At 42.9% G+C, this 27,307-nt stretch overlaps 1 protein-coding gene across 1 annotated transcript in view; it reads left to right on the top strand.

Annotated features, from left to right (window-relative positions):
* The window catches only part of AASDH (aminoadipate-semialdehyde dehydrogenase), a 39,862-nt gene that overhangs the window by 8,637 nt on the left and 3,918 nt on the right, over nucleotides 1-27,307 (top strand). The window contains exons 4-14 of the mRNA XM_058193764.1: nucleotides 1,741-2,048; nucleotides 3,457-3,649; nucleotides 5,918-6,159; nucleotides 7,058-7,164; nucleotides 8,925-9,097; nucleotides 14,398-14,587; nucleotides 17,772-17,887; nucleotides 19,612-20,368; nucleotides 22,066-22,229; nucleotides 24,313-24,438; nucleotides 25,764-25,895. Of these exons, the coding sequence (XP_058049747.1) occupies nucleotides 1,741-2,048; nucleotides 3,457-3,649; nucleotides 5,918-6,159; nucleotides 7,058-7,164; nucleotides 8,925-9,097; nucleotides 14,398-14,587; nucleotides 17,772-17,887; nucleotides 19,612-20,368; nucleotides 22,066-22,229; nucleotides 24,313-24,438; nucleotides 25,764-25,895 (2,508 nt within the window). The remainder of the gene's footprint in view (nucleotides 1-1,740; nucleotides 2,049-3,456; nucleotides 3,650-5,917; nucleotides 6,160-7,057; nucleotides 7,165-8,924; nucleotides 9,098-14,397; nucleotides 14,588-17,771; nucleotides 17,888-19,611; nucleotides 20,369-22,065; nucleotides 22,230-24,312; nucleotides 24,439-25,763; nucleotides 25,896-27,307) is intronic.

A 27,307-nucleotide genomic window follows, 5' to 3' on the forward strand; every position in this document is an offset into this window, starting at 1 on the left:
GTTGAATAAGAAAGAGGAGAGAATGCAACCTTGTCACAATTCTTTCTCTATGTTAAACCAATCGGTTTGAGAAACTGAGCAGCCTGCTTTGATTTCATCTAATTTCATCTAATTGTCCTTACAGCTCAGAGTTTACTCAAATCTTTTCTCCAGCACTGCAGTTCAAAGGCATCCAGGACACAGGAATGAGATTTTCTCCAGGGTGCTCTGTCCCCAACTTGACATATACAACATCAGTATATTTAATATTAATATTGTCTCTTGATATGTCGTTGTCCTTCTCCCAAATAGCAAGACCTCTGTGAACGCTGAGCCTAGAAATATAATTATGTAAATATCGATTATGTTTCACCCTCTTGGCTACAGTATTTGCATTAGCTGCTGTATTTTGTATTTTTTTTTTAGTATGGAGCAGAAGACTGAGATTGTTAATGTTTCTCCAAGCATATTAATTCCAATTTCTTATTCTTGTCCAGCATTTCTTATTGTGCATATGAGCTAAATTAATGTTGTGGTTCGCCAGCAGCCTGCGGAGCTGGCAGTGGAGTTGGACAGTGAGGAGGCTGGGGAGGACAATGGGCCAGTCCTGGAGTCATGGGAAGACCCAGACGAGGGTTCTGCTTTGGAGGCAGAGATGGGGCCAGGGCCATCTGGGAGCGATGCGCGGACTCCGGAACCTCCAGAGTCGGACAGCAGAGAGGCAGAGGTTCCTAGTACGTGCATGCGCAGAGCTGCCAGAAGGCATGAACAGTTAAAACAAAAGGGATGACTCGGGAGTAAGGCCTGGAGATGATTGGCCCCTCCCATAAGGTTTAAAAGAGGAGCAAAGGCACGTGGGCCCTTTGCAGGAAAGCAACGTTGTTAATTCTGTTCCCAGTCAGCATCTCTGTTTGATTCTGGACTCTCTGTGGCTTTGCCAAGTAGGGCTTTGGCAGAGTGTCAAGGGAGATAAAGGCTGGTGATTATCCCAAAGGATTTCTCCCGAAGGACTTTTTGCAACTAATTGGGACTCAGCTGTGAATGAACGTAATTCACAGCTGTTGCAATAAAAGAGGTTTTTTGGGACTACTCGTGTGTTTTAATGACTCGGGAAGCCTAGGTCACAACAATTAAAAAGTTACTGTCTACTTCTACTATCTTGGTGTGATTTTTTGGGCCATTCAGTTGTTCCATGTTCTGTACAGGTAGTCCTCAATTTACAACGGTTCATTTAGTGACCGTTCAAAGTTACAACAGCCCTGAAAAAAGTGACGTATGACCATTTTTCATACTTGGGACGGTTGCAGCATACATACAGACACGTGATCAAAATTTGGCTGCTTGGCAACTGACACATATTTATACCTTTGCAGTGTCCTGGGATCATGTAATCCCCTTTTGTGACCTTCTGACAAGCCAAGTCAAGGGGGAAACCAGATTCACTTAACAACTGTGTTACTAACTCAACCACTGCAGTGATTCACTTAACAGATGTGATGAGAAAGGTTGTAATGGCCATTTGGATTTTTGTAGCCCAAATCTTGGAGCCCTACAACAACCACAGTGTGTTCCTAGTTTTTGCACTTGATGCAGAATCACTTTGGGTTTAAAAAAAAAAAAGCCATATTCCCTTGAAAGGCGTCTTATTTGATTAGCTGCTCTAAATTTGTTTGACTTTATTTGTTGTGACTTTAGACACGGAGAAGTAAAGATGCAGAAGTTGTGTTAGAATAAGTTTCTTTTTTTTTGTTTTGTTTCCAGAAATTCACAATAACCTATGGATACTTGTACAGCCAAAATTCCCTTCAAATGCAGAGAATTGGTTTAATTCTTTTCCAAAGGAACAGTGGTGTTCAGTTGACCAAATATGTAAATATAGATAGTGAAAGTTCTGAGGTCAGAAGCATCTGTAAAGAACAGCAACATGATGTTACACCATCCAAAGATCTGTTGGATGTCAGAGAGAAACATTCCCTGGCATATGTTTTGCACACATCTGGAACAACAGGGTTCCCCAAAATTGTGAGGGTGCCTCATAAATGCATTGTACCAAATATCCTTCATCTTAGGTAAGTTTTCCATATACACTTAGTCATATATTTTGATAAGAGGAGTGGCCTAGAAATGGAGCGCTCTCCTCAAAATCAGGAGGCTGTGAGTTTGATCCTAGGTAGAGGCAGATATTTCTCTCTCTGGGCACACTGGGAATATATCTGCTGAACAAAACTCTGCATTGGTGACAGGAAGGGCATCCAGCCATTAAAACACTGCTAGCTCCATTCAGTTGCCCAGACCAGTAGTGGGTTTCAATTTAGTTTGCTACTGGTTCGCTTGTGCAACACTTCTGCGCATGCACAGAAGCATCTGGGCGGGTGGGTGGAGCCTCCCGCCGCTGCTACCAGTTTGCCCGAATCCGGGGCGAACCAGTAGCAACCAACCACTGGCCCAGACTCCACCCTTCATTAAATGAAGATGATGATATATTTTGATAAGAAGGAAGGGTTAACAAAAAGAGCAACAAGAGCATAATTTGTGTTGGACTTCCAATTGTTTGCTTCTTATATAATTGGAATAGATCTGAGATAAACTCATAGCTCTTGGTTCGCAAGTATTCCGCCTTTAGACAAAAAAAATGGGGAAACCTATTAATGTGTGTTGGAAATGAATCTGTCAGGGTTCCAAGGAACATCCCCAACGAAATAAGGCTCTGAGGCTTGAGGTTCCACAAAGTTCCAATTTATTAGAGATGTCATGTTGGCACAGCTGGGAAAACCCGAAACTGAAAGCTTCCAGGTTTTCCACACCCAGTTGACAGTTCACAGCCCTACCCCACACCCACAAGTTTATCACATTGTCCAATCAACTCTTCACACTCAATTGGATGCAGTCTTCAGGCAGTGTCAGTCAGACGCAGGATGTCCTTGAATACATACATGTTGTTATGACTAACTTTCTACCACTCCAACAACAACCCCCTCCCAACTTCCCCACCTAAAATATGTAGCAGTTAAGCAAAAAGAAAATTGCCTTCCAAAGCTGACAGAATCTCATTCTGGGTTGACCTCCTTATAATTCTCCAACTTTTAGAAGGGCTGCTTAGACTGCAACTCAGACTTTCAGGGCGTACAATTTGTGTAACGCTGACCTGAATTAGAGGTAGAATTGGAGCAGTAGTGGGTTGCCCCTAGTTCGGACCACTTCTATAGAACCAGTAGTAAAACCAGCGGGAGGCTCCGCCCACTGACCCAAACGTCATCAAAACTCTTCTGCGCATGCGTAGAAGAGCACGCGAGTGGAGCAAGCGCGTGTGGGCACTATGCGAACCAGTAGTAAAGGTAAGTAGAACCCACCCCTGAGTTGGAGGATTTATAACTTGTATTAGCGGGAGAAAGAGTCTGACTAATTAACTTGGTATATGCAAAACTGCTTCAAGTTTCATCTAAATCTAATTTCTGTATTTTTTTTCTCTTATTCTAGAGAGGTTTTTAAAATTACCCCAGATGATGTAGTGTTTATGGCCTCTCCTTTGACTTTCGATCCATCCGTCATTGACCTGTTCCTTAGTCTGGCGAGCGGGGCATGTCTGCTAATACTACCCACAGTGATTAAAATGATGCCACAGCAGTTATCCAGGGCTCTCTTCCAGAAGCACAGAGTGACCGTATTGCAGGTAAGAAATTTGTTGTTTGGAGGCTTAATTAAACTATCCACTTGTCTTGTTTGCTTTGAATAAGGAGAAATCGTACCAAGACCATTTATATTGCAGATTAGCCCAAGGCAGGGGTGAAATGCTCCCGGTTTGGACCGGATTGCCCGATCCGATAGCGATGGTGGCGGCTGGTTGGAGAACCGGTAGCAAAAATCCCTGCCCACCCTCATGCCCAGCTGAGCCACGCAATCGTCAGAGCCTTTTTTTAAAAAAACAACATTTTGTTAACAACCTCTCTGGCTGAAGTGGTTGTTAAAAAATGCTTTTAAAGGGTTAAAACAAGGCTCTGACGATCCCAGCTGAGATGTCTGATCATCAGAGGCTTTTTAAAAAAAAAATTAAAAGCATTTTTTTAAAAGATAAAAAAGCTGAAGCCTGCTAGGCAAAAAAATGGGGGGTGTAGGCAAAAAATGAGGGTGAGTGGGCGGTTCGTTTGAGAGAGAAAGAGAAAGAAAGAAAAAGAAAGAAAGAAAGAGAAAGGAAGGAAGGAAAAAGAAAGAAAGAAAGAAAGAAAGGAAGGAAGGAAGGAAGGAAGGAAAAGAAAGAAGAAAGAAAGAAAGAACGAAAGAACGAAAGAGAAAGAAAGAAAGAAAGAAGAAAGAAAGAAAGAAAGAAAGAAAGAAAGAAAGAAAGAAAGAAAGAAAGAAAGAAAGAAAGAAAGAAAGAAAGAAGAGGGAGGGAGGGAGGAAAAAGGAGAGGAAGGAAGGGCTACAAACCTGGCACTAGACGCAGCTTCAGAAGATAATCCAGGACTGGAAGGGATCTGGAGGTCATCTAGTCCAACCCTGCTCCAGCAGGACATTGTTAGTGAGTTTTTTGTCTTTTGATTCCCCCAGTCACATGTTTACATAGCCACGCCCACACAGTCACATGATCCACCACCAACACCAAGCCACGCCCACAGAACCGGTAGGAAAGAAATTTAGATTTCACCGCTGGCCCAAGGCTATCGTATGCAGTCTGTAGGAATTAAAAAATAAATTGTGTCAATATACTGTACTGTATGTAGCACCTTGTTTCCAAATCGGTATTCTTCCAGCTTCATCAAATGTGTTCCAGTGCAGTTTCAACCATAAGGGTGTATTTCCTTGGGGAACTTTTTTCAGATCTGGAACATTTCTGGAATAGATGAGGTTAAGCCTCAAATGAAGGTGTTTTCTCCAAGAAAGTTCTTACTAACGTAACAGAGTTATTGAATAAGCCACGTTTAGTATTGACTCAAATGGCAGGCAATAATCAAGGACTAGTTCCAGAGTTTCTGCTCAGGAGTGCCTCAGATTGAAAACTATTTCATAGAACATAGCATAAGAGAGTGTGAAGGGATCTTGGAGGTCTTCTAGTCCAACCCCCTGCTAGAGCAAGAGACCCTGTACTTTTTCAGACAAATTGCTGTCCAGTCCCTTCTTAAAAACCTCCAGCGATTGAGCACCAGGGGTGAAATTCAGCAGGTTCTGACAGATTCTGGAGAACCAGTAGTGGAAATTTTGAGCAGTTCGGAAAACCGGTAAATACCACCTCTGGCTGGCCTCAGAGACGGGTGGAAATGGAGATTTTGCAATATCTTCCCACATGAGTGGGGAGGGAATGGGGATTTTGCAGTATCCTTCCCATGGAATGGGGTAGAAATGGAGATTTTGCATATCCTTTCCCTGCCACACCTACCAAGCCACACCCACCAAGCCAAGCCACACCCAACAAGCCACGCCCACAGAACCGGTAGTAAAAGAACTACCACTGTTGAGCACCCACAACTTTTGAAGGCAAGCTGTTCCAGTGATTAATTGTTCTCACGGTTAGGACATTAGTATCTCCTTAGTATTGAAACACTGCTATCATGTCTCCCCTAGGCCTTCTTTTGACTAGACTAAACATACCCAATTCTTGCAACCATTCTTCAGTGTTTTAGTCTCCAGTCCCCTAATCATCTTTGTCTCTCTTCTCTGCACTCTTTCAGGAATCTCAACATCTTTTTTTTTTATATTGTGGTGACCAAAACTGGATGGAGTATTCCAAGTGTGGTTTTACTCGAACTTTATAATGCGTAATACCAATACTTCACATGATACCCCTCTAGAATTGCAGTTTAAGATTGCATTGGGAATGCTTCAATTGTTGCGAGTGTGAAAAATAAGTCATAAGTCCCACTTTTCAGTGCTGTTGTAATTTTGAGCAGACACTAAACAAAGTCGAGGAACACCTGTAAATAACCTTGAATCCTGTTTTCTTCAGGCTACACCAACTCTTTTGAAAAGATTTGGAGTTGAGCATATCAGATCAAGTGTGTTGACTGTGGATACTTCCCTGCGAATCTTAGCTCTTGGTGGAGAAGCCTGCCCTGCGCTTAGCATGTTGAGAAGCTGGAAAGAAAAAGGAAACAAAACTCAACTCTTTAATATTTACGGCATTACTGAAGTTTCGTGTTGGGCCACGTGTTACAGGATTCCTGAGGAGGCTTTCGACATGGATCATCGGTAGGAAAATGTTCATTTTTGCTGCCCATAAGGCTCCATCAGGGGTGGGCTGCTAGGGGTTCGCAAGGGTTCAGGAGAACCTTTAGCTAAGATTCTGTGCAAATCCCACTCCTGGCTGGCCCCGCCCACTCCTCCCCTCCCCTCCCAAGAGTCCCCACGCGGCCCGTTTTGGATGCAGGTAAGTGCAGGGTGTGCGTGGAGGCTTGGGGAGAGTGAAAACCAGGCCTAGCAGAAGATTGGGAAGGCTGAAAACGGGCCTCCGGAGCTTGGGGGGGCATTTTCACCCTCCCGGAAGCTTGAGGAAAACCTCTGGATCCCAGGGATGGCAAAAATGCCCCTCCCACCATGGTGCAGGAGGCCGACTAGGCTACGCCCACCCAGCAACCGGGCAGAGAACCCCTTGCTAAAATTTTTGAAGTCCACCCCTGTCCTCAATGCTGTGGAGATTTTGAGTTGGAAATGTTTCATATGTGAAATGGGTTGTTTTATCCATTCCAGAAACATTTTGAGTTCAGAGTCAGGCGTGCATCACTTGAACTATTCATAATTCTGGAACGAGCCAAATAATTCATTCCAAACTCAGAATACTTGAACTCAAATCAGTCTTTTAAATTCAGCATGTTGTATACTTAAAAGTACACAACTGAACTTGAGTGCTGGACATAATTAAAAGTGACCAAGCCAGATTCTGCAATATTTGACTTGTGGATGAAACATGTAAATGTTAGCAATGATTTTACTTTCTATTTTTTTGATCCAATTAATAATTGTGAACAATTTGGATAGTGGATTGATTCTTTTTCTGATTTGTCTGAATGAAGAAATTAGTTCTATACTTATTGTCCATCCTTGTCTCACATCTCTCTCTCTTCTGCCTGCTCACCCCATCCTTTTTCAGATTTGATTCCCCTGTGCCTCTGGGAATACCATTATCTGGAACAACAGTTGAAGTCAGAGATGCTAATGGCTTACTTGTCCAAGAAGGTGAAGGCCAAGTATTTATAGGTAATTTTATTTTTTGTCTTTTTTAATTAAAATACTGTAATCATTACTTGAAGATGATCATAATAGCCACTGGATTCCAGTGAATGAGGAAGCTTTTTCCAAGGCGCTAACGTTTTACTTCAAACTTCTAGAGATTTATTTATTTATTTATTTATTAATCACATTTATATACCGCCCTATCTCCCGAAGGACTCAGGGCGGTTCACAGGCAAGTAAAAACATATAAATACAAATTAAAATAACAATTAAAAAACTTATTCTAAAAGGCCGAATTATTAAAAAGCAGTATAAATAATAAAAACCATTAAAAACCAATATAAATTTAAAATCTAATCCAGTCCTGCACGGATGAATAAATGTGTTTTAAGCTTGCGACGGAAGGTTCGGAGGTCTGGAAGTTGACGGAGTCCTGGGGGGAGTTCGTTCCAGAGGGTGGGAGCCCCCACAGAGAAGGCCCTTCCCCTGGGTGTCGCCAGACGACACTGCCTAGCTGACGGCACCTTGAGGAGTCCCTCTCTGTGAGAGCGCACGGGTCGGTGAGAGGTATTCGGTAGCAGTAGGCGGTCCCTGATTAGGTAGTGCGGGAATTAGGTTAGCCAGAATATTAAAGTAGCAAGGTTTTTCTTACTTATACTTATAATTAGTAATTGGAATAATTGGGAACAGTCCAGTTCAGGGATCTCCAACTTTGGCTTTGCTGGCTGGGGAATTCTGGGAGTTGAAATCCTCTAGGCTTGAAGTTGCCAAGGTTGGAGACCCCTGGTCCAGTTATTAAATTGAGGACTTTGAATAATGCACCCAAATCTATTTTTTTTTCTTGTTTTCTACCTCTAAATCTAGCTGTGTCGTATAGTCCGGTGGGTCTTATAGTCCAAAAAATACGGTAGCTATTAGATGGGCAAGTTAGTTGATCTTTGTGTTGTTTTCCTATATCGAGTTAATGGTATGTGGGAATGACTTTGGTAGACAGGAGGAAGAGCCATACAGTGGTTAACAGTCAGATAAGAGGCAGCTGAACCTGAGGTGTGGCAAACATCTCAGAAAGGACTCGCCCTAATTTCTTGGCCTGTAAAAATAATGGGGAGAAATATACTTTCGGACTTGCACAATTCTGATAATGTAACCTTGCAATAAAGTAGAATTCAGCTCATGTGGGTATGCTTTGCGTCAGGGGTGAAATGTAAAATTTGTTACTACCGGTTCTGTGGGCATGGCTTGGTGGGTGGGTGGGGATAATGTGACTCAATGGGCAGGACCAACTTTTTTTTTTTTACTTTTAAAAGCATTTTTTTTTCCTTTAAAAGAAAAGAAAAGCCTCTGACGATCAGACAACTCAGCTGGGATCGTCAGAGGAGCCTTTTAAAAGAATTTTTTCTACAACCTCTTCGGCCGAAGAGGTTTTAAAAACCTCTAATGATCCCAGATGAGCTGTGCGATCATTGGAGGCTTTTTTTTTTTTACTTTTAAAAGCATTTTTTCGGCCAAAGAAAAAATGCTTTTAAAAGTAAAAAAAAAAACCTGATGATCACGTGGCTCAGCTGGGCGGGGGGGGGGATTTTTGCTACCGTTTCTCCGAACCACCCGCTGCCATCGCTACCGGATCAAGCGATCCGGTCCGAATCGGGAGCATTTCACCCCTGCTTTGCGTCTGAACTATCTCACAAGGCTGATAAATCTCATTTTAAGATCAGTTTAATCTGCATTATATAGATTGATTATAAGGGGAAGCCTGATTTACTACTTAGAATTGTTCTGCCTAGGAGGAAATGGACGCGTCTGCTTCATTGACGGCGAAACAACCTTACCTGTGAACACCATGAGAGCCACAGGAGATTTCGTAAAAGTTAAGAATGCTGAAATGTTTTTCTTGGGGCGGAAAGACAACCAAATTAAGCGTAATGGCAAGCGTCTCAACACCGAGTATGTACAGCAGGTGAGGTAATAGGTAACTATTTATGAAAAGTTGTTTTTAAAAAACCAATACAGAAATGAGTTTGGGCCATGAAGAATCTGGAAGATAGAAATTACCTCAGTTTTTGAGATTACTTCAGTATTACTTATGTGGAAACAGACTGTTTAGTTAGCTACCCCTAGGTTTTGAATATTCTCCAGCTTCCATCTGTAGTATAATGTAAGACGGTGATGACTAATCTTTTCCGGACTGAGTGGCCAAAGCGCACAAATGTGTAAATGCGTGCACATGCGCCTGAACTCCCAAATGCAATGCGCATGCACCCCCCACGCATGCAGCCCCACACACACATGCCCCGTCCCTGCGCATGCACGGCAGAGACCAAAAGACCAGCTGGCTGGTGGGAGGCGCGCAAATATGTGCGGTTGAGCTGAACTGGGGCGATGGCTTGTGTGCCCACAAAGAGGGTGCTGTATGCCATCACGGACATAAGGGATACCAGAAAGCTTGAAAATCAAAAGGTTAGAACAGGGGTCTGCAAACTTGGCTCTTTTAAGACTTGTGGACTTCCACTCCCAGAATTCCTCAGTCAGCTTTGCTGGCTGAGGAACTCTGGGAGTGGAAGTCCACAAGTCTTAAAAGAGCCAAGTTTGCAGACCCCTGGGTTAGAAAGCCATACATTGAAGAAAAACTACCGGGAACAAACCTCAGGACCACCAACAGAAAAGATCTTTTAAGAGCCCATGGTGCCATTTGAAAACAAAACTCTTAATGGAGGTGAGAACGATTAGCAATATGACAAGAAAACGAAGGCAGGGATACTCCTAAACAAATTTATTTTATTTTATTTATGTATTTTATTTTATTAAATTTTTATACCGCCCTTCTCCCGAAGGACTCAGGGCGGTGTACAGCCAGAAGATAAAAAGCATGATAAATATACAATTAAAACACCAAACTAAAAACAGAGCATATTAGAAAAATGGCCAATCTTAAAAAATTTTAAAATTTAAAATTCAAAACCCCAAAGTACTAAAACCCCAATTAAAATTTAATAAAACTATTAAACCAGTCCCGCTTGAATAAATAAGTGTGTTTTCAGCTCACGGCGAAAGGTCCGAAGATCAGGCACTTGGCGTAATCCAGGGGGAAGTTCGTTCCAGAGCGTAGGAGCTCCCACAGAGAAGGCCCTGCCCCTGGGGGCCGCCAGCCAACATTGTTTGGCGGACGGCACCCTGAGAAGACCCTCTCTGTGTGAGCGTACGGGTCGGTGAGAGGCATGAGGTAACAGCAGGCCGTCCCGTAAGTACCCAGGCCCTAAGCCATGGAGCGCTTTAAAGGTGGTAACCAAAATCTTAAAGCGCACCCGAAAGACCACAGGAAGTCAGTGCAAGCCGCGCAGGATTGGTGTTACATGAGAGCAACGAGTTGCTCCCACTATTACCCGCGCAGCTGCGTTCTGGACTAGCTGCAGCCTCTGGGTGCACTTCAAGGGCAGCCCCATGTAGAGAGCATTGCAATAATCCAAACGGGAAGTGACAAGAGCGTGAGTGACCGTGCATAGGGCATCCCGGTCAAGGAAGGGGCGCAACTGGCGAACAAGCGTACTTGGTAAAAAGCCCTCTTGGAGACGGCCGCCAAATGATCATCAAACGACAGCCGCCCATCCAGGAGGACGCCCAAGTTGTGCACCCTTTCCTTTGGGGCCAATAACTCGCCCCCGACAGTCAGCTGCGGATGCAGCTGGCTGTACCGGGGTGCCGGCATCCACAGCCACTCTGTCTTGGAGGGATTGAGCTTGAGTCTGTTTCTCCCCATCCAGACCCGTACGGCTTCCAGACACCGGGACAGCACTTGACAGTATTTTGGGGGATATTAAAAACAAATAGAATTAGAATAGAATAGAATAGAATTGAATTGAATTGAATTGAATTCTTTATTGGCCAGGTGTGATTGGACACACAAACTCGGTAACTTTAAAGTAGGTGGACTTCAGCTCCCAGAATTCCCCAGCTATCAATGGTACTCATCAAGAAAATTGAATTGCATGTTGTTATGTTACTACAAACTGAATGTGACTCAGCCATATAACATGATGCCCAGAGTTGCATTATCACAGAGATGGAAGGCATATAAATTCAATAAATAATGGCTGCGATATAAATAATGCAAATGTATTTTATCTTGCATTATCAGAAATAGGTCTTTTTTCTGCATTAATCATTCTTTACTTTCAGTACAGGGTCCAATTTTGAGTACCACAAATATGGATTGAGACCAATTTAGATACATTTGGAGAGAAGCAACAGGGATGATCGAGAGTCTAGAACAGGGGTGTCCAAACTTGGTCTCTTTGAGACTTGTGGACTTCAGTTCCCAGAGTTCCTCAGCCAGCTTTGAATTTACTCAGTCACATGAGCAGTTAGCCACGCCCACCAGTCACATGACCACCAAGCCACACCCCAAAATAAGCCACGCCCATCCCCCCCCCCCCCCGTGGCCCGGGCCTTTGCTTATTTTTCTGTATTTGGCCCTCACTCAAAAAAGTTTGGACACCCCTGCTCTAAATCTAGCTGTGTCTTATAGTCCGGTGGGTCTTATAGTCCAAAAAAATACGGTAGCTATTACCGTATTACTTGCTATGGGCAAGTTAGTTGATCTTTGTGTTTTTTTCCTATATCGAGTTAATGGTATGTGGGAATGATTTTGGTAGACAGGAGGAAGAGCCATACAGTAGTTAACAGTCAGATAAGAGGCAGCTGAACCTGAGGTGTGGCAAACATCTCAGAAAGGACTTGCCCTAATTTCTTGGCCTGTAAAAATAATGGGGAGAAATATACTTTCGGACTTGCACAATTCTGATAATGTAACCTTGCAATAAAGTAGAATTCAGCTCATGTGGGTATGCTTTGCGTCAGGGGTGAAATGTAAAATTTGTTACTACCGGTTCTGTGGGCATGGCTTGGTGGGTGGGTGGGGGCAATGTGACTCAATGGGCATGGCCAACTTTTTTTTTTTTTTTACTTTTAAAAGCATTTTTTTTTCCTTTAAAAGAAAAGAAAAGCCTCTGACGATCAGGCAACTCAGCTGGGATCGTCAGAGGAGCCTTTTAAAAGAATTTTTTCTACAACCTCTTCGGCCGAAGAGGTTTTAAAAACCTCTAATGATCCCAGATGAGCCGTGCGATCATTGGAGGCTTTTTTTTTTACTTTTAAAAGCATTTTTTCGGCCAAAGAAAAAATGCTTTTAAAAGTAAAAAAAACAAACACCTGATGATCACGTGGCTCAGCTGGGTGGGTGGGTGGGGAGGGATTTTTGCTACCGTTTCTCCGAACCACCCGCTGCCATCGCTACCGGATCAAGCGATCCGGTCCGAATCGGGAGCATTTCACCCCTGCTTTGCGTCTGAACTATCTCACAAAGCTGATAAATCTCATTTTAAGATCAGTTTAATCTGCATTATATAGATTGATTATAAGGGGAAGCCTGATTTACTACTTAGAATTGTTCTGCCTAGGAGGAAATGGACGCGTCTGCTTCATTGACGGCGAAACAACCTTACCTGTGAACACCATGAGAGCCACAGGAGATTTCGTAAAAGTTAAGAATGCTGAAATGTTTTTCTTGGGGCGGAAAGACAACCAAATTAAGCGTAATGGCAAGCGTCTCAACACCGAGTATGTACAGCAGGTGAGGTAATAGGTAACTATTTATGAAAAGTTGTTTTTAAAAAACCAATACAGAAATGAGTTTGGGCCATGAAGAATCTGGAAGATAGAAATTACCTCAGTTTTTGAGATTACTTCAGTATTACTTATGTGGAAACAGACTGTTTAGTTAGCTACCCCTAGGTTTTGAATATTCTCCAGCTTCCATCTTTAGTATAATGTAAGGCGGTGATGACTAATCTTTTCTGGACTGAGTGGCCAAAGCGCACAAATGTGTAAATGCGCGCACATGCGCCTGAACTCCCAAATGCAATGCGCATGCACCCCCCATGCATGCAGCCCCACACACACATGCCCCGTCCCTGCGCATGCACGGCAGAGACCAAAAGACCAGCTGGCTGGCGGGAGGTGCGCAAATATGTGCGGTTGAGCTGAACTGGGGCGATGGCTTGTGTGCCCACAAAGAGGGCGCTGTGTGCCATCACGGACATAAGGGATACCAGAAGGTTAGAACAGGGGTCTGCAAACTTGGCTCTTTTAAGACTTGTGGACTTCTACTCCCAGAGTTCCTCAGCCAGCTTTGCTGGCTAAGGGACTCTGGGAGTGGAAGTCCACAAGTCTTAAAAGAGCCAAGTTTGCAGACCCCTGGGTTAGAAAGCCATACATTGAAGAAAAACTACTGGGAACAAACCTCAGGACCACCAACAGAAAAGATCTTTTAAGAGCCCACAATGCCATTTGAAAACAAAACTCTTAATGGAGATGAGAACGATTAGCAATATGACAAGACAACGAAGGCAGGGATACTCCTAAACAAATAGAAGGAGGATCCCTGCATTGTGAATGTGTCCAGGTGATGCTACACTGTGAGCAGTGCTAGGTCATATGAAGAAGAAGAGGAAGTGTTTTGTTTTTTGTAATTTGGAGAAAAAACTGACAGGCCTAAGTCCAAAGACGACACAATGAGGTCCAGTTGAGTCCAGTTGTTTATCTGCTTACATCCAATAGTCACAGTCTCACCAAACCAAAGCTATAACCTAATAGTTATAAACCTGGGAGATGTGGGTACTATGAACCCTTTCCTTCCTCTCCCCTCCGGTTCAGGACCGGGAAACAGCTAAGGACGGGGCCGTGATGCCTCTGCCAATGAAAACTGCCTCCCAATCTCTGTTTTTGCCTGGAACGGCCTCATCCATTTTTGGCTGGAACGGCTTCGTCTGTTTTTGGCTGGAACGGCCTCGTCTGTTTTTGGCTGGAATGGCTTCGTCTGTTTTTGCCTGGAACGGCCTCGTCCGCCGAATGTGGCCCTCCCAAGCTCCATTTTCGCTGGCAGAGGGTTGCAGGAGGCTGTTCCAGCCAAAAACGGAGATTGGGAGCCAGTTTTCGCTGGCAGAGCACTCAGGCCACCCCAGGTGCCCCTAATATGAGTGATGTCAAATTGACCACACCCATCCTGCTCCCTCCCCACGCCCCACCTACCCGAGGTCAGACACAACCCTGAGGCGGCCCTCAATGAAATCAAGTTTGACACCCTTGGTCTGTGCTTTCATGGGACTGAAAGTTATTTGAATGACGAGGGGAAGAGAAATACAGGCGTTCATCTTCATGACTTTCTGCACGTTTTCTCAGAATCATCGTGATTTTGTTTTGCAGGTGGCAGAGAGCCTCTGCACAGTGGAAACCTGTGCCTTGATATGGTACCAACAAGAAAAATTAATTCTGTTTGTTGCCCCCAAAGCTGTTTCAAAGAGGCACCTTTTAAAAAAACTCCAGGAATGCCTCCCAAGCCATGCAATTCCAGATGAGATTTTGCTGATTGATACTTTGCCATTCACATCCCATGGTAAATATACGTATATATGCCTACTGTGTGTATTTGATTACCATATTTTTCAGAGTATAAAACACGCCTTAGTTTTTGGGGAGGAAAATGGGGGGAGGGGAAGAATTTTGCCTACCAGGTATTCATCTGGCTAGTCCCGGCACATTAGTTCGCTCGCTGGTTTTGAGGTTGGGGCGTCAGCTTCAGCACATTAGTTTGCTTGCTGGTTTTGAGGTTGGGGCTGATTGGGGCTGTGCTTCACAGCTGATTGTCAGAGAGAGCAGCAATTAGACAAGCAGGCAAAACACGGAAGATCGCTTCGCTCGCGTTGGGGCTGAAAAACAGCTTCAAAAGCACAGCTGATCCTCGGAGGGAGCTCCAGTGACTAAAGCAGGCAAAGCGCGGAAGGGGTAAGAGAAGGCAGTAGCTGTTCGGGATAGCCATTTTGAACACCGCGTGGGGATACATTCGGAGTATAAGACACACCCAAATTTTCGGCCTCTTTTAGGAGGGAAAATAGTGCGCCTTACACCCTGAAAAATACGGTATATTTATTTCTATAATTTATAAGCCCCCCAATTCCATCACGACTCGGAAGGCAATACGGCACGGACTAATTAAGACAGAATGACATAAAACCGGAGGAGAACAAACGTACTGATGGAACACCAGTTCTACCAGATCAAACATCACACAAGGGAGCCATCTGCCACTCTGGCTCATTAATTCAGAGACCGATTGGGTGTTTTCTTCGGCTTCCAGATGTAAATAGCATTTTATTGGAACATCTTGTTAGGAAAACAGCTTGTTTTTTAGAGCATGGGGAAACCTGAGAGAAGCCAAGTCAGACTGATTATGTGCCATCAAGTCAATGTCAGTTCTTATACGGATCGCATACTAAATTTTTCTCCAGGATGACCTCCAGGATATCTTGAAGTGCACTCACAACTACTGTGATACTTTGATATTCTGTCCATTCAGTTTGCTTCTGGTCATCCTCCTTTTCTTTCCACCTTCCCACAGCATTACAGACACCTCAAGGGAGTTGAGAATATATCCAAAGTCTGATAATTTGTTATGGTTGTTTTAAGCTCAAGTGAGAACTCTGGATTGAGTAATTCTATGAGCCTGGTGTTTATTTTCTTGGTTATCTGTGGAGATTTTCCGTCAACCAGGTCATGGTTGTCCCAAAGGGGTTTTTTCAAGAGGCACCTGGACTTTCTTTGTTTTTCTTTGAAGACGTTTTGCTTCTCATCCAAGAAGCTTCTTCAGCTCTGACTGGAAGATGGAGAATGGAAGGATTTATACTCCTTGCAAACAGCCGGTCATTTGCATTTTTTTTAGTGAGTTGTTGAGGGCACCTGGAGGTTTATCTGTGTCCTCAGGGTCACCTGTGCAGTCACAGATTAGCCTTCAAGCGGCCTCAACGACTCACTAAAAGCATGCAAATGACTGGCTGTCTGCAAGGCATGTAAATCCTTTCATTCCCCACCATCCGCTCAGAGTTGAAGAAGCTTCTTGGATGAGTAGCGAAATATCTTCAAAGAAAAAACAAGGAAGTCCAGTTGCCTTTTGAAAAAGCACCTTTGGGACATTTCTTGGCTATCCATGGTATTCTCAGGAGATTTCTCTAACTTCAGAGTTCAAAAGCATCGATACTTTTTCTACTCCTCATTGTCCAGATTTCACTTCCATGGAGTATCACATGGAAAAGTATTCCTTGCACCATTCTGATATTTGTAGATATATTGGCATTTCTCGATTTACAACAATTCATTTAGTGACCATTCAAAGTTACAACGGCATTGAAAAAAAGTGATTTGTGACCGTTCTTCACACTTACGACCGTTGCATGTGACCCTTGGCCACATGATCAAAATTTGGATCCTTGGCAACTAGTTCATCTTTATGATGGTTGCAGTGCCCTGGGGTTTCTTCACAACCATGTTTCTTACAGTACTTAATAATAATAATACTTAATAATTCACTTAACAACTGTGGCAAGAAAGGTTTTAAAATGGAGCAAAACTTACTTAACAAATGTTTCACTTAGCCACATAAATTGTGGTCATAAGTCGAGAACTACCTGTACATATATTGCAGCATCTGAGTATATTTTCCAAGGGCTTCTTGGTTAATGTACCAAGTTCTGAGTTCGTGGCATATTTCTTGATTGCTGGTTGGTTTGCTGTGAAAACGGATGGCATAAGACGGAAGCTATCCACCATTTACATATCTTACGAAAGTACATAGTCATCTCTCATTCTCTTGATGACCTGGAGCCAGTCCATTTCTCTATGTTTGATCCAGACTGAATTGTATATAGGTGTTGCATAAAGACAATGAGATGTTCTGAGATTCCCGTTTTTCTAGGTACCTTCCACAACTTCACGTGGCTGGCACAGTCCAAGACAAATAAATAACATACCGATTTCTTTTTGTTTATCCTTTGGTTTTCTCAATTTTCTAGGATACATTAGCAATAATACATTGCTTGTATTACATTGCTTGTTCTTTGACTTATTCTAAAGCCAGCTTAATCATCTGGCATTTCCATCCCATTTTAGGGCTCTAATCTGTGTTGGATGATGCTAAGCATTATTTTAATAGTATGTACCAAGTCCAGCTAACCCGAATTGATGGCTAATCTGCGTACCGCTGATTTGTGTTCTAACCAGAATCTCGCTCTGCATGCTATGATGATGTTCTTATTTCTCTTATTCAGATATATCTATACCTACACTATATCTAAGTGTCTGAATGTGTGATTTGGAATATATATTGCATTTAGTACAGTAGATAGTACACATGGGAGTGGTGTGGTGGCCTAGAGGTGGATCAGGAGGCTGTGAGTTCGATCGTAGGTATAGGCAGATATTTCTCTCTAGACAGGATATATCTGCTGGGAAAAAAACCTCCGCATTGGCAACAGGAAGGGCATCCAGCCAGTAAACACTCAACTCCACTTGGTTGCCCAAACTCCACCCTGCAAGGGATTATGGGGTCGTTAAGATATGATGATATAGTACACATGTGTGTGTGTGTGTATAACCTGTTTGTAGTTTTACTTTCACTAAAGTCATTTGTAGACTCGTACATGTAGACTGGGCCTGCAATGGAGTGTTATGTTACAATAAAGATATAGGAGTGCTTTGCTTTATTATAATAAAAACTTCTTGTTGTTGTTTTTTTGCTTTGTGCAAAGGCAAAATTGATGTGTCCAAGTTGAACCAGATTTACAGCAGCCACCTGAATTCGCGAAAAAGTGACAGCAAGCTAAGCGAACAAGAACTATGGGAAGGCTTGCAGAGTCTCTGGCAGGTAGTCCATTAAACTGCATTATTCCCATATCATAAGAATTCTCTTAGGCATCCATAATTCAATTATTTGAACAAGGGAGAGAAGAACAGGACTGAATATTCTTGGGTCTTCGCATGCTATAGCTTCTATCAATTGACTTGGATTCTTTGCAATAGCTTTAGGGAAATTATTAATATTTCTATTAATATATTAATTAATATTTTAATATTATTAAAACCTCAGGACTCAGATAATGATAGGTAGTTGTATGAATAGCGCTGTGCCCAATGAGCCATTAATGCAGGGGTGAAATCCAGCAGGTTCTGACAGGTTCTGGAGAACCGGTAGTGGAAATTTTGAGTAGTTCAGAGACCTGGCAAATACCACCTCTGGCTGGCTCCAGAGTGGGGTGGGAATGGGGATTTTTCAGTATCCTTCCCCCGGAATGGGGTGGGAATGGGGATTTTGCAATATCCTTCCCCTGCCATGCCCACCAAGCCACACCACGCTTACTAAGCCACGCCCACCGAACCAGTAGTAAAAAAAAAAATAGATTTCATCACTGCATTAATGCTTGCTTCTCTGGGATAAGTTGAAACGCGATTTACTTCTTAATAAAAGCATGGCCAAAATAATCAAACAGATCCGGCATTTCTGCATAGATTGAATATCAGATATTCAAAATACCAGTTTTATTCACTACACCTGTTTCTGATTTATTATAAGTGAGAAGACAGGTTGAAGATTAACTGCCCTGTCTAATAAGCAAGCCCCAGAACTGGATTAAATTAAATTAAGCATTGGGCTTCTAATTTTTATGAGCTAGAATCTACATGCAAGTGCCAATAAGTTCCAATAAGTTCTACTGTGCTTGCATTCCAATGCATGTCGTTTCCCTATAGTGTAAAATTATAAAGTGGCTACAATCCTATATATCGGTAGAAGTTTCTCTCCATTTGATGCTACTAAGATGTTCAACCTGCAATGCATAAAATTTTGATCAGGTGCTGTAACCAGAAATATCCAGGACAATTAAGCATATGAATCCGTTACAAATTTGCTCAGATGGTGACTTTATCCATCATTTCGTTTTATTACTGTTGCTTCCTTTTTCCCAGAAGTTTTTATCTGCTTTAAAAGGTTAAAAGATAGTGTTCCTACCTAGCTTCAGAGAGCTGATGTCTCTTCGTAAGTATCAGTAGTGTCTATAGCTTGTCTTTGTTTCTCTTTGAATCTGTTTGGTCCTCGCTGCTTTGTAGATGACTCACTTGCTTTGCTACTAGGTGTGTACTTCTGATGTAAGTCAATGTATACATGATAACCAGTGGTGGGATTCAGCCGGTTCAGGTGAACTGATTGTTAATTGCTGGGTGGCCCCGCCCCTTCCAGGAGTCCCCATCCACCCCGTTTTGTCTCTCTGGTAAGTGCAGGGAGGCCTACTAGGCCCAAAACGGAGCGCGGAAGGAGGTGTGGTTGCCCCACCCACCCTCACGGCCTGTTTTTGCTCCCAGGAGGCTGCAGGGAGGCCTACTAGGGCCAAAACGGCACGAAGGGCGGGGCGTCCCCCCCACGGCCCGTTTTTGCTCCCAGGGGAGTACAGGAGGCCGAGTGCTGCCTGTCACACCCCTGGCGACGCCCACCATTGCCACACCCATCATTAGGGCAGAGAACCGGTTGTTAAATTATTTGAATCCCACCACTGACGTCGACCCTTTGCTTCTTCCTTTTCGTCCCTCTTCCCCCAGGCTATTCTCAATCTTCCAGATGGTTCCAGTTGTATTTTGGAAGAGTCACAGTTCTTGCCTAGTGGTGGGGATTCTTTAAAATTGCTACAGCTTCATGATGAAATTGAACGTATGGTGGGTAGGCCTGTTCCTGACTTAGTAGAAATTATTCTCAGTCGTTCCATTAGCGAGATCTACAGACATGTCCTAAAATCAGCTTTCCCAAGTGACAACCTCACTAAAAGCAGTCACAGTGCTGTAAAAAGAAAACCGAGTGACCCTCTCGGTGAAGAACCGAACAATAAGTGTGTGGAGCTTACCTGTGGAAATTCACTGAGCACTGACGTGGCCGCCATAGGTTTTATTGCCATAAGTCGAGGGAACCACTTGGTGTCTATCAGTGAGCCTGTGAAGAACCAGATTGAAGCAGAACAGGCAGAAAAGGATGAAGTGTTGCCAAATAGCGACACGAATGTAAATATAACAGAAGATTATTCGGCTGAAGGAAATGTGGATGAAGCAAATCTTGGTGAAATTACCCAAAAGTTGACGCTGCGTGTAAGATGGACTTCGGACCTTGGGAAATGTGTCGATGCCTCTCCGCTACTTGTAATCCCAGTTCCTGACAAATCGTCTGCCCTTGTTTATATCGGATCTCATTCTTACGTGATTCAAGCAGTTGACTTATATTCAGGCAAAGTGAAATGGACAAGATGCCTTGCAGGCCCCATCGAGTCTTCCGCCTGTGTATCTAAGTGTGGAAACTTCGTTGTTGTCGGTAAGTATTCAGTATCCTTGGTGGTATCCGTGGAAAATACTATCAAACAGTAATATGTTTTGTAACATAAAATGCAATGAACAACGTTGCAGGATCTAATCTGGGTTGGTCATCAGGACCAGAAGCTTAGATCTTCTGAGCTTCCAGACACATTCTGGAGCCCATCCTCGGGGAATATGAGTGTGCTTTGGGCTATTCTGTGTGTGGTATTTATATGGTGGCTGTTGTGTGTGGGTTTTTAATTGTTTTAGAATAGAATAGAATTTTTTATTGGCCAAGTGTGATTGGACACTCAAGGAATTTGTCTTGGTGCATATGCTCTCAGTGTACATAAAAGAAAAGATACGTTCATCAAGGTACAACATTTACAACACAATTGATGGTCAATATATCAATATAAATCATAAGGATTGCCAGCAACAAGTTATAGTCATACAGTCATAAGTGGAAAGAGATTGGCGATGGGAACTATGAAACGATTAATAGTAGTGCAGATTCAGTAAATAGTCTGACAGTGTTGAGGGAATTATTTGTTTAGCAGAGTGATGGCCTTCGGGAAAAAACTGTTCTTGTGTCTAGTTGTTCTGGTGTGCAGTGCTCTATAGCGTCGTGTTGAGGGTAGGAGTTGAAACAGTTTATGTCCAGGATGCGAGGGATCTGCAAATATTTTCACGGCCCTCTTCTTGATTCGTGCAGTATACAGGTCCTCAATGGAAGGCAAGTTGGTAGCAATTATTTTTTCTGCAGTTCTAATTATCCTCTGAAGTCTGTGTTTTTCTTGTTGGGTTGCAAACCGAACCAGACAGTTATAGAGGTGCAAATGACAGACTCAATAATTCCTCTGTAGAATTGGATCAGCAGCTCCTTGGGCAGTTTGAGCTTACTGAGTTGGCGCAGAAAGAACATTCTTTGTTGTCTTTTTTTAATGATGTTAAAGAAAAAGATGCAGAGAGGGAGATACCTGTTTCCCACAGAAAACCCTGGGAGATACAAAACCTGGGTAGGCGTGGCTGGTTGGGTATCATGTGACTGGGTGGGAGTGAGTGATGTAGAGTTGACCACACCCACCCAGGTTTTGTGGCTCCCGGTGTTTTCTGTGGGAAACGGGTCCCAATGGCTCTTTGGGTGTTTTAAGATTGCAGATCCCTGCCTTAGGCAGATGGGCTCCAGCACGCGTCCGAAAGCTCGGAAGACTAAAACTCTGGTCCCAGGTGACCGACTTATATTGGATCCTGCAACATTATCCTAGAACACTTATATTCACCTTCGTTCGTGAATGAACAGTATTGTAGATTCAACAGTGATGATTTTATGAATTCATCTGAATCGTTTGAAGGTTGGAAAACTGGTTTAGTGGCTAATATAGTGATTAATAATTGTCTGCTGCAAAAGAAATAAGCAGATACAGGCGTGCGAAAAATATTTGGAGATCAGACCACCCCCTGCAAAATGAGAAAAACATCAGCACCAGGGGGCTCCAGAGGAAAGGCCAGCCTTGGTAAGATGGTGAACATGGTGTTGAAATCTAAACTCTGGTCCTTTGGTATAGGCCTGCCTTGCCAATTTTCACCACAAGGCCTACAAGACATTTCTTGTGATCAGAACTGTCTGTTTTGAACGTGACAATATTTCCACAGCTCCGTTTAGAACGTTTTGTCCAAATGCACTTATGTTTCTGTGGCTGTGATTTTATGCAGGTTGTTATAATGGATTGGTGTATGTCCTCCAGAACAGCAATGGGGAAGTCCACTGGACATTTCCCACTCAAGATGCTGTGAAAAGTTCTCCAGCTTTGGATCCTTCCACAGGATTAATCTTTATTGGATCGCATGACCAGCATATATATGCTTTGGATATCTATGTAAGTACCGTATTTTTCGGAGAATAAGACGCATCGGAGTATAAGACGTAGCTTAGTTCTAGTCCTTCTTTAGGCATGAAGCTACCTCAGTTTATTTCAGGTCTGTCACTCCCTCTCTCTCAGTCCTAGAAAAATAGAATAAAATAGAATAACAGAGTTGGAAGGGACCTTGGAGGTCTTCTAGTTCAACCCCCTGCTTAGGCAGGAAACCCTACACCACTTCAGACAAATGGTTATCCAACATCATCTTAAAAACTTTCAGTGTTGGAGCATTTGCAACTTCTGGAGACAAGTTGTTTCACTGATTAATTGTTCTGTCAGGAAGTTTCTTCTTAGTTCTAGGTTGCTTCTCTCCTTGATTAGTTTCCACCCATTGCTGCTTGTTCTACCCTCAGGTGCTTTGGAGAATAGCTTGATTCCCTCTTCTTTGTGGCAGCCCCTGAGATATTGGAACACTGCTATCATGTCTCTCCTGGTCCTTTTTTTCATTAAACTGGACATATCCAGTTTCTGCAACTGTTCATATGTTTCAGCCACCAGTCCCTTAAAAAAAGATCATGGCAAACCACTTTGAAAATGTTACCAAGAAAACTGGTGTATACTTGTCCAGGTGGTCACCAGGAATGAAGACTGACTCAAAGGAATAATTAAAAAACAACAATAACAACTGGGAATGTTGTTATTAATGGGAATGTTTTCTAGCCTAGTGTTCATTTCATATCAAATCAAGCCGTATGGATTTCAGTGGAACAAACGCCAAATCAGGGCACTAAGAACTGCAGCCTTAGAGATTGATGTTTAAAGTCAAAGTCCAGTTCCAGAATTTATGGTCAACAGGAACTATCAGTCATAATCGGCTACTGTCTTTGCTTTGGTTTCGATTGATAGATTAAAACTATTTCGGTTCCACTTCTTATTTTAAACGTCCCAAAATACAGTACTGACAACTCTAGCTGTTTAATTATTTAACCACACCATTATTATTATTATTTGCTTCTGCTCAGAAAAATAAAACCCACGAGAGATCACACACGTCTGCAGCCTGTGGTTCTTAATTCATTATTTCCTCCATTGTCTTCACCAAGCAAGAGCTTGGTGCTTGTTAATGCTATTTTTATTATGCTTGCATGCTATGCTGCAGCGTTATTTTTAACGCAATATTTAAGGTACGTCCTTCTATATTTTGTACTAGTTTGTGATAGACGGTGGATCATTCTTCTGGAGAGAAGCGATTTAAATACTGACGTAATAATAATAACGATGATAATGGCGGAATAGATATAGATGTAGAAATTGCTGCTAAGCATAAGAAAGCCAATGTGGTATCAAGACTAGAAACCAGGGGACCAGTGAATTCTGGTCCTGCCTTAGTCAAAAAGACAGCTGGATGGCAAACTACTTCTGAAAAATCTTGCCAAGAAAACTGGAGAGATTTGTCCAGGCAGCCTCTGAGACAGTGGGGGGATTCAAATAATTTAACAACCGGTTCTCTGCCCTAATGATTGGCCGACTGGGCGTGGCCAAGATGTGACAGGCAGCACTCGGCCACCTGCACCCACCTGGGAGCAAAAATGGGCCACGGGGGGTGGGGGGGTGCCACACACACCCCTGCACCCCGTTTTGGGCCTAGTAGGCCTCCCTGCACTTATCTGGGAGCCAAAATGGGACGAGTGGGGACTCTGGAAAGGAGCAGGAAGGGACGGGGCACCCAGCAATTTAACTACCAGTTCGCCTGAACTGGCTCGAACCAGCTGAATCCCAGCACTGCTCTGAGAATCATATATGATTGAAAGGAAAGGGGGAAAAACCCTTGATCATAAAGATTCCTATCAAGATAATACAATATTTTAAAATAGATTGCTCTAACGCAGGGGTGGGGAACTATGGCCCTTTTATGACTTGTGGACTTCAACTCCCAGAATTTCTGGGCTGGCCATGGCGGGCTCGGAAATTCTGGGAGTTGAAGTCCACAAGTCATAAAAGGGCCAAAGTTCCCCGCCCCTGCTCTACAGTAAGGCCCTCTATGTTAACTTTAAATTAATGTGTGTCACATTGTGAAATGTAAATTTTGTTACTCTGACAGAAGAAGGAATGTGTTTGGAGATTACATAGTGAATCTGGAGGTATATTTTCTTCTCCTCATCTACACCTGTCTCCACATCACTTGTACATTGGCACTCTGGGAGGACTACTGCTTGCTGTTAATCCTGTACGTAACTTCCTAGTTTTGCATGCATGAAGTTCTAGATTCACTCTAGGCTTTAAAAACTCTGAATAAAGGGGCTACAGAGAAGACGACTTTTGATAATATTACAGTTACTGAACATAACTGTTGGAAGGATTTCAAACTACATTAGCATATATTAATTCAAAGTAATGATAGAAATGGCACATGTTAAGGGATCAGAGGCTAATTATTTATCAGCTCCTTGTTAATTTAATTCTTGTGGAATTGTAACCACCTATGTAAAATGTATTTACAGAGATGTACACAAGTAAAAATTAGTGAATGATTTTGCTGTAGTGAATAAGCAGTCTTCATTATTTAATGTGATTTCAGGTTGTCTTATTTCAACAATAGATGCTTTTTCTTTAAAATATCTGAAAGATAGGAAAGCAGAAATGGGAGTTGCTCCTTTGTTATCTGATTAAGTCAGGTAGCTATAGCAATCTGTCTCTCCCTATGTAAGAAGGCATAGAGAATGACCTTGAAGGACAGGAAAAAAAGCTGTTACCAAGGCAATGGTTAGATAAACAGGGCTCGAGCCCAGACTAGCAAAGTAATTAGAGAAAACAGCCCCTTCCCTAGCTCATATGAAGATGACGTAAGGGAGGGGGAAGCACATTTAGACTTACAAGGTTCTGTAACTGTAGCTCTCACAGTAAAAGTAATCCTGTACTATATGGCATTGTTTTCTAATATGATCTACCTTGTACGGCTGACATATAGGCAGGGGTTGGATTCTACCGGTTTGGACCGGTTCAGGAGAACCGGTAGCTCCGACAATCAGCTGGGAGCAAACCGGTTCGCTCCGACGATCAGGTCGGCCCACCCACCTGCCCTGCGCTTTAGTTATCTTTATCTTCTCAGCTGATTGGTGCAGCAGAGCGGATTGCCACACCTCATCTGTGTTACTCCCAAGTGGTAACACAGAAGGTTAGTATTTGTAAAACTGTGCGCGCGCCCTCAGCGCGTTAGGCGCTCGTGCAAAGCACACAATCACCGAACCGGCTGTTAAATTGGCAGCATCCCAGCACTGCATATAGGCGTTTCTGAGAATCTGAACGTAGGCAAATCCTTTCCACTGTTGCTTTTTTTCCTATTTATTCCTACTCTTTGCTTTCTTCAGGACTCCTAACTTTCATCATGAACCTTTAATGAGAAACTTCATGAGTAGAACCAATGACCTAACATAGCAGTACCAGGTTTAACATTACTTTGTTTCCAGTCTTTGTTTGAATGCCTTAATTTCTCATTACTTTAACATTTGGAGCATCTTAAGGCACCTTGTGTTAATTATTTGCTTTTTGCAGGTTACGGGGAAAACTGTTTGGAAAACCATTTGTGGGAAACCTATCTTCTCATCACCACATTGCGACAAAGATTATGTATACGTTGGCTGCGTAGATGGAAATTTTTACTGCTTTAGTCACTTTGGAGAAAAGGTTAAAATTATTGTACTGTTTAATAGTTGAAACCTCTAAAATAACTAGTTCAACCTGGGTTTTTTGTTTTTTTTACTATTAACTTTAGATTTGGTTTTTATGTTGAAGGTTTTGTTTTAATATCTGCTATTTTGCTTCCCACAATAGTTCCCATTAAATGCTTGTGAGAAGCCCCAAAATAGCGCAAGAAGCCAAAGCATTGTTCCAAACCTGTCTTCTCAAATACAGCATAGATGATTACAATAGATGAGAATCATAGGCTAGTAACCAGAACTGGGCTCTCATACAACATGGACCTTGTACCAATCATAAGGTAAAGGTAAATGTTGCCTTCGCACATGTGTGCTAGTCGTTCCCGACTCTAGGGGGCGGTGCTCATCTCCGTTTCAAAGCCGAAGAGCCAGCGCTGTCTGAACATGTCTCCATGGTCATGTGGCCGGCATGACTAAATGCCAAAGGCACACGGAACGCTGTTACCTTCCCCCCAAAGGTGGTCCCTATTTTTCTACTTGCATTTTTTACGTGCTTTCGAACTGCTAGGTTGGCAGAAGCTAGGACAAGTAACGGGAGCTCACCCCGTTACGCGGCACTAGGGATTCGAACTGCTGAACTGCCGACCTTTCAATCGACAAGCTCAGCGTGCCTACCCACTGAGCCACCATGTACCAATCATAGAGCAGGGCAATTTAGGATGGGTGAGAAAAGAATAGAGTGAGAATCCTGCTTTTGATTTGCAGTTCCAGAATACAGAAAAGCACAAGACATTATCAATGCAAGCAAAATGGTGCTTTTCTGGGTTATTTTTCTACTCCTTTGACACCTGATATAGAAACTCTTGGTGCGAGACGGGAAAATTGGATCCATTCTTAATAGCTTCTTGATCAAACAGTACTGAATGTTGTGACTGGGTAGGTTCTGAGATTGTGAGGAATTGACACATAGTCCTTGTTGCTGCTGTCACACTTCCCTGTTGAGCAGGATCTTTTATCGTGGTAGCAATCTGATGCAAAGAACCGACCGATTAATGCTTGTATCATTCTCGGTCTCTCTGATTATACTTCATTTCGCTCCTTCCATCTCCATTCCTTCCTTCCTCTTCTCTTCATTTCTTTTCACAGCGTCTTTTGCTCTCTTGATTTGCCTCAAAGACATTTTTGAATTGCTCTTCGAAAACGCTTCTTTTTTGCTCATTTGTTCTTCCTGCCAATCGTTCATTATTGTTCGCTTCTGGGGTTGTTGTTTTTTTTCCAACCATGTAAATAATTGCAAAGAATGCATTCTTGTGTGTGTGTCATCTTCCTGTGGGTTTAAACATTTTGCCTCTTTATAACTTCCTACGTAACTTTCCCATCTGCTGTCGTGTCCCACTCCCACTCCGACGAACAAGTCAAAGAAGTCCGTAACAAACTTGG

Source organism: Ahaetulla prasina, chromosome 8, assembly GCF_028640845.1.
Source record: "Ahaetulla prasina isolate Xishuangbanna chromosome 8, ASM2864084v1, whole genome shotgun sequence".
In the NCBI taxonomy this organism is placed as follows: Eukaryota; Metazoa; Chordata; class Lepidosauria; order Squamata; family Colubridae; genus Ahaetulla; species Ahaetulla prasina.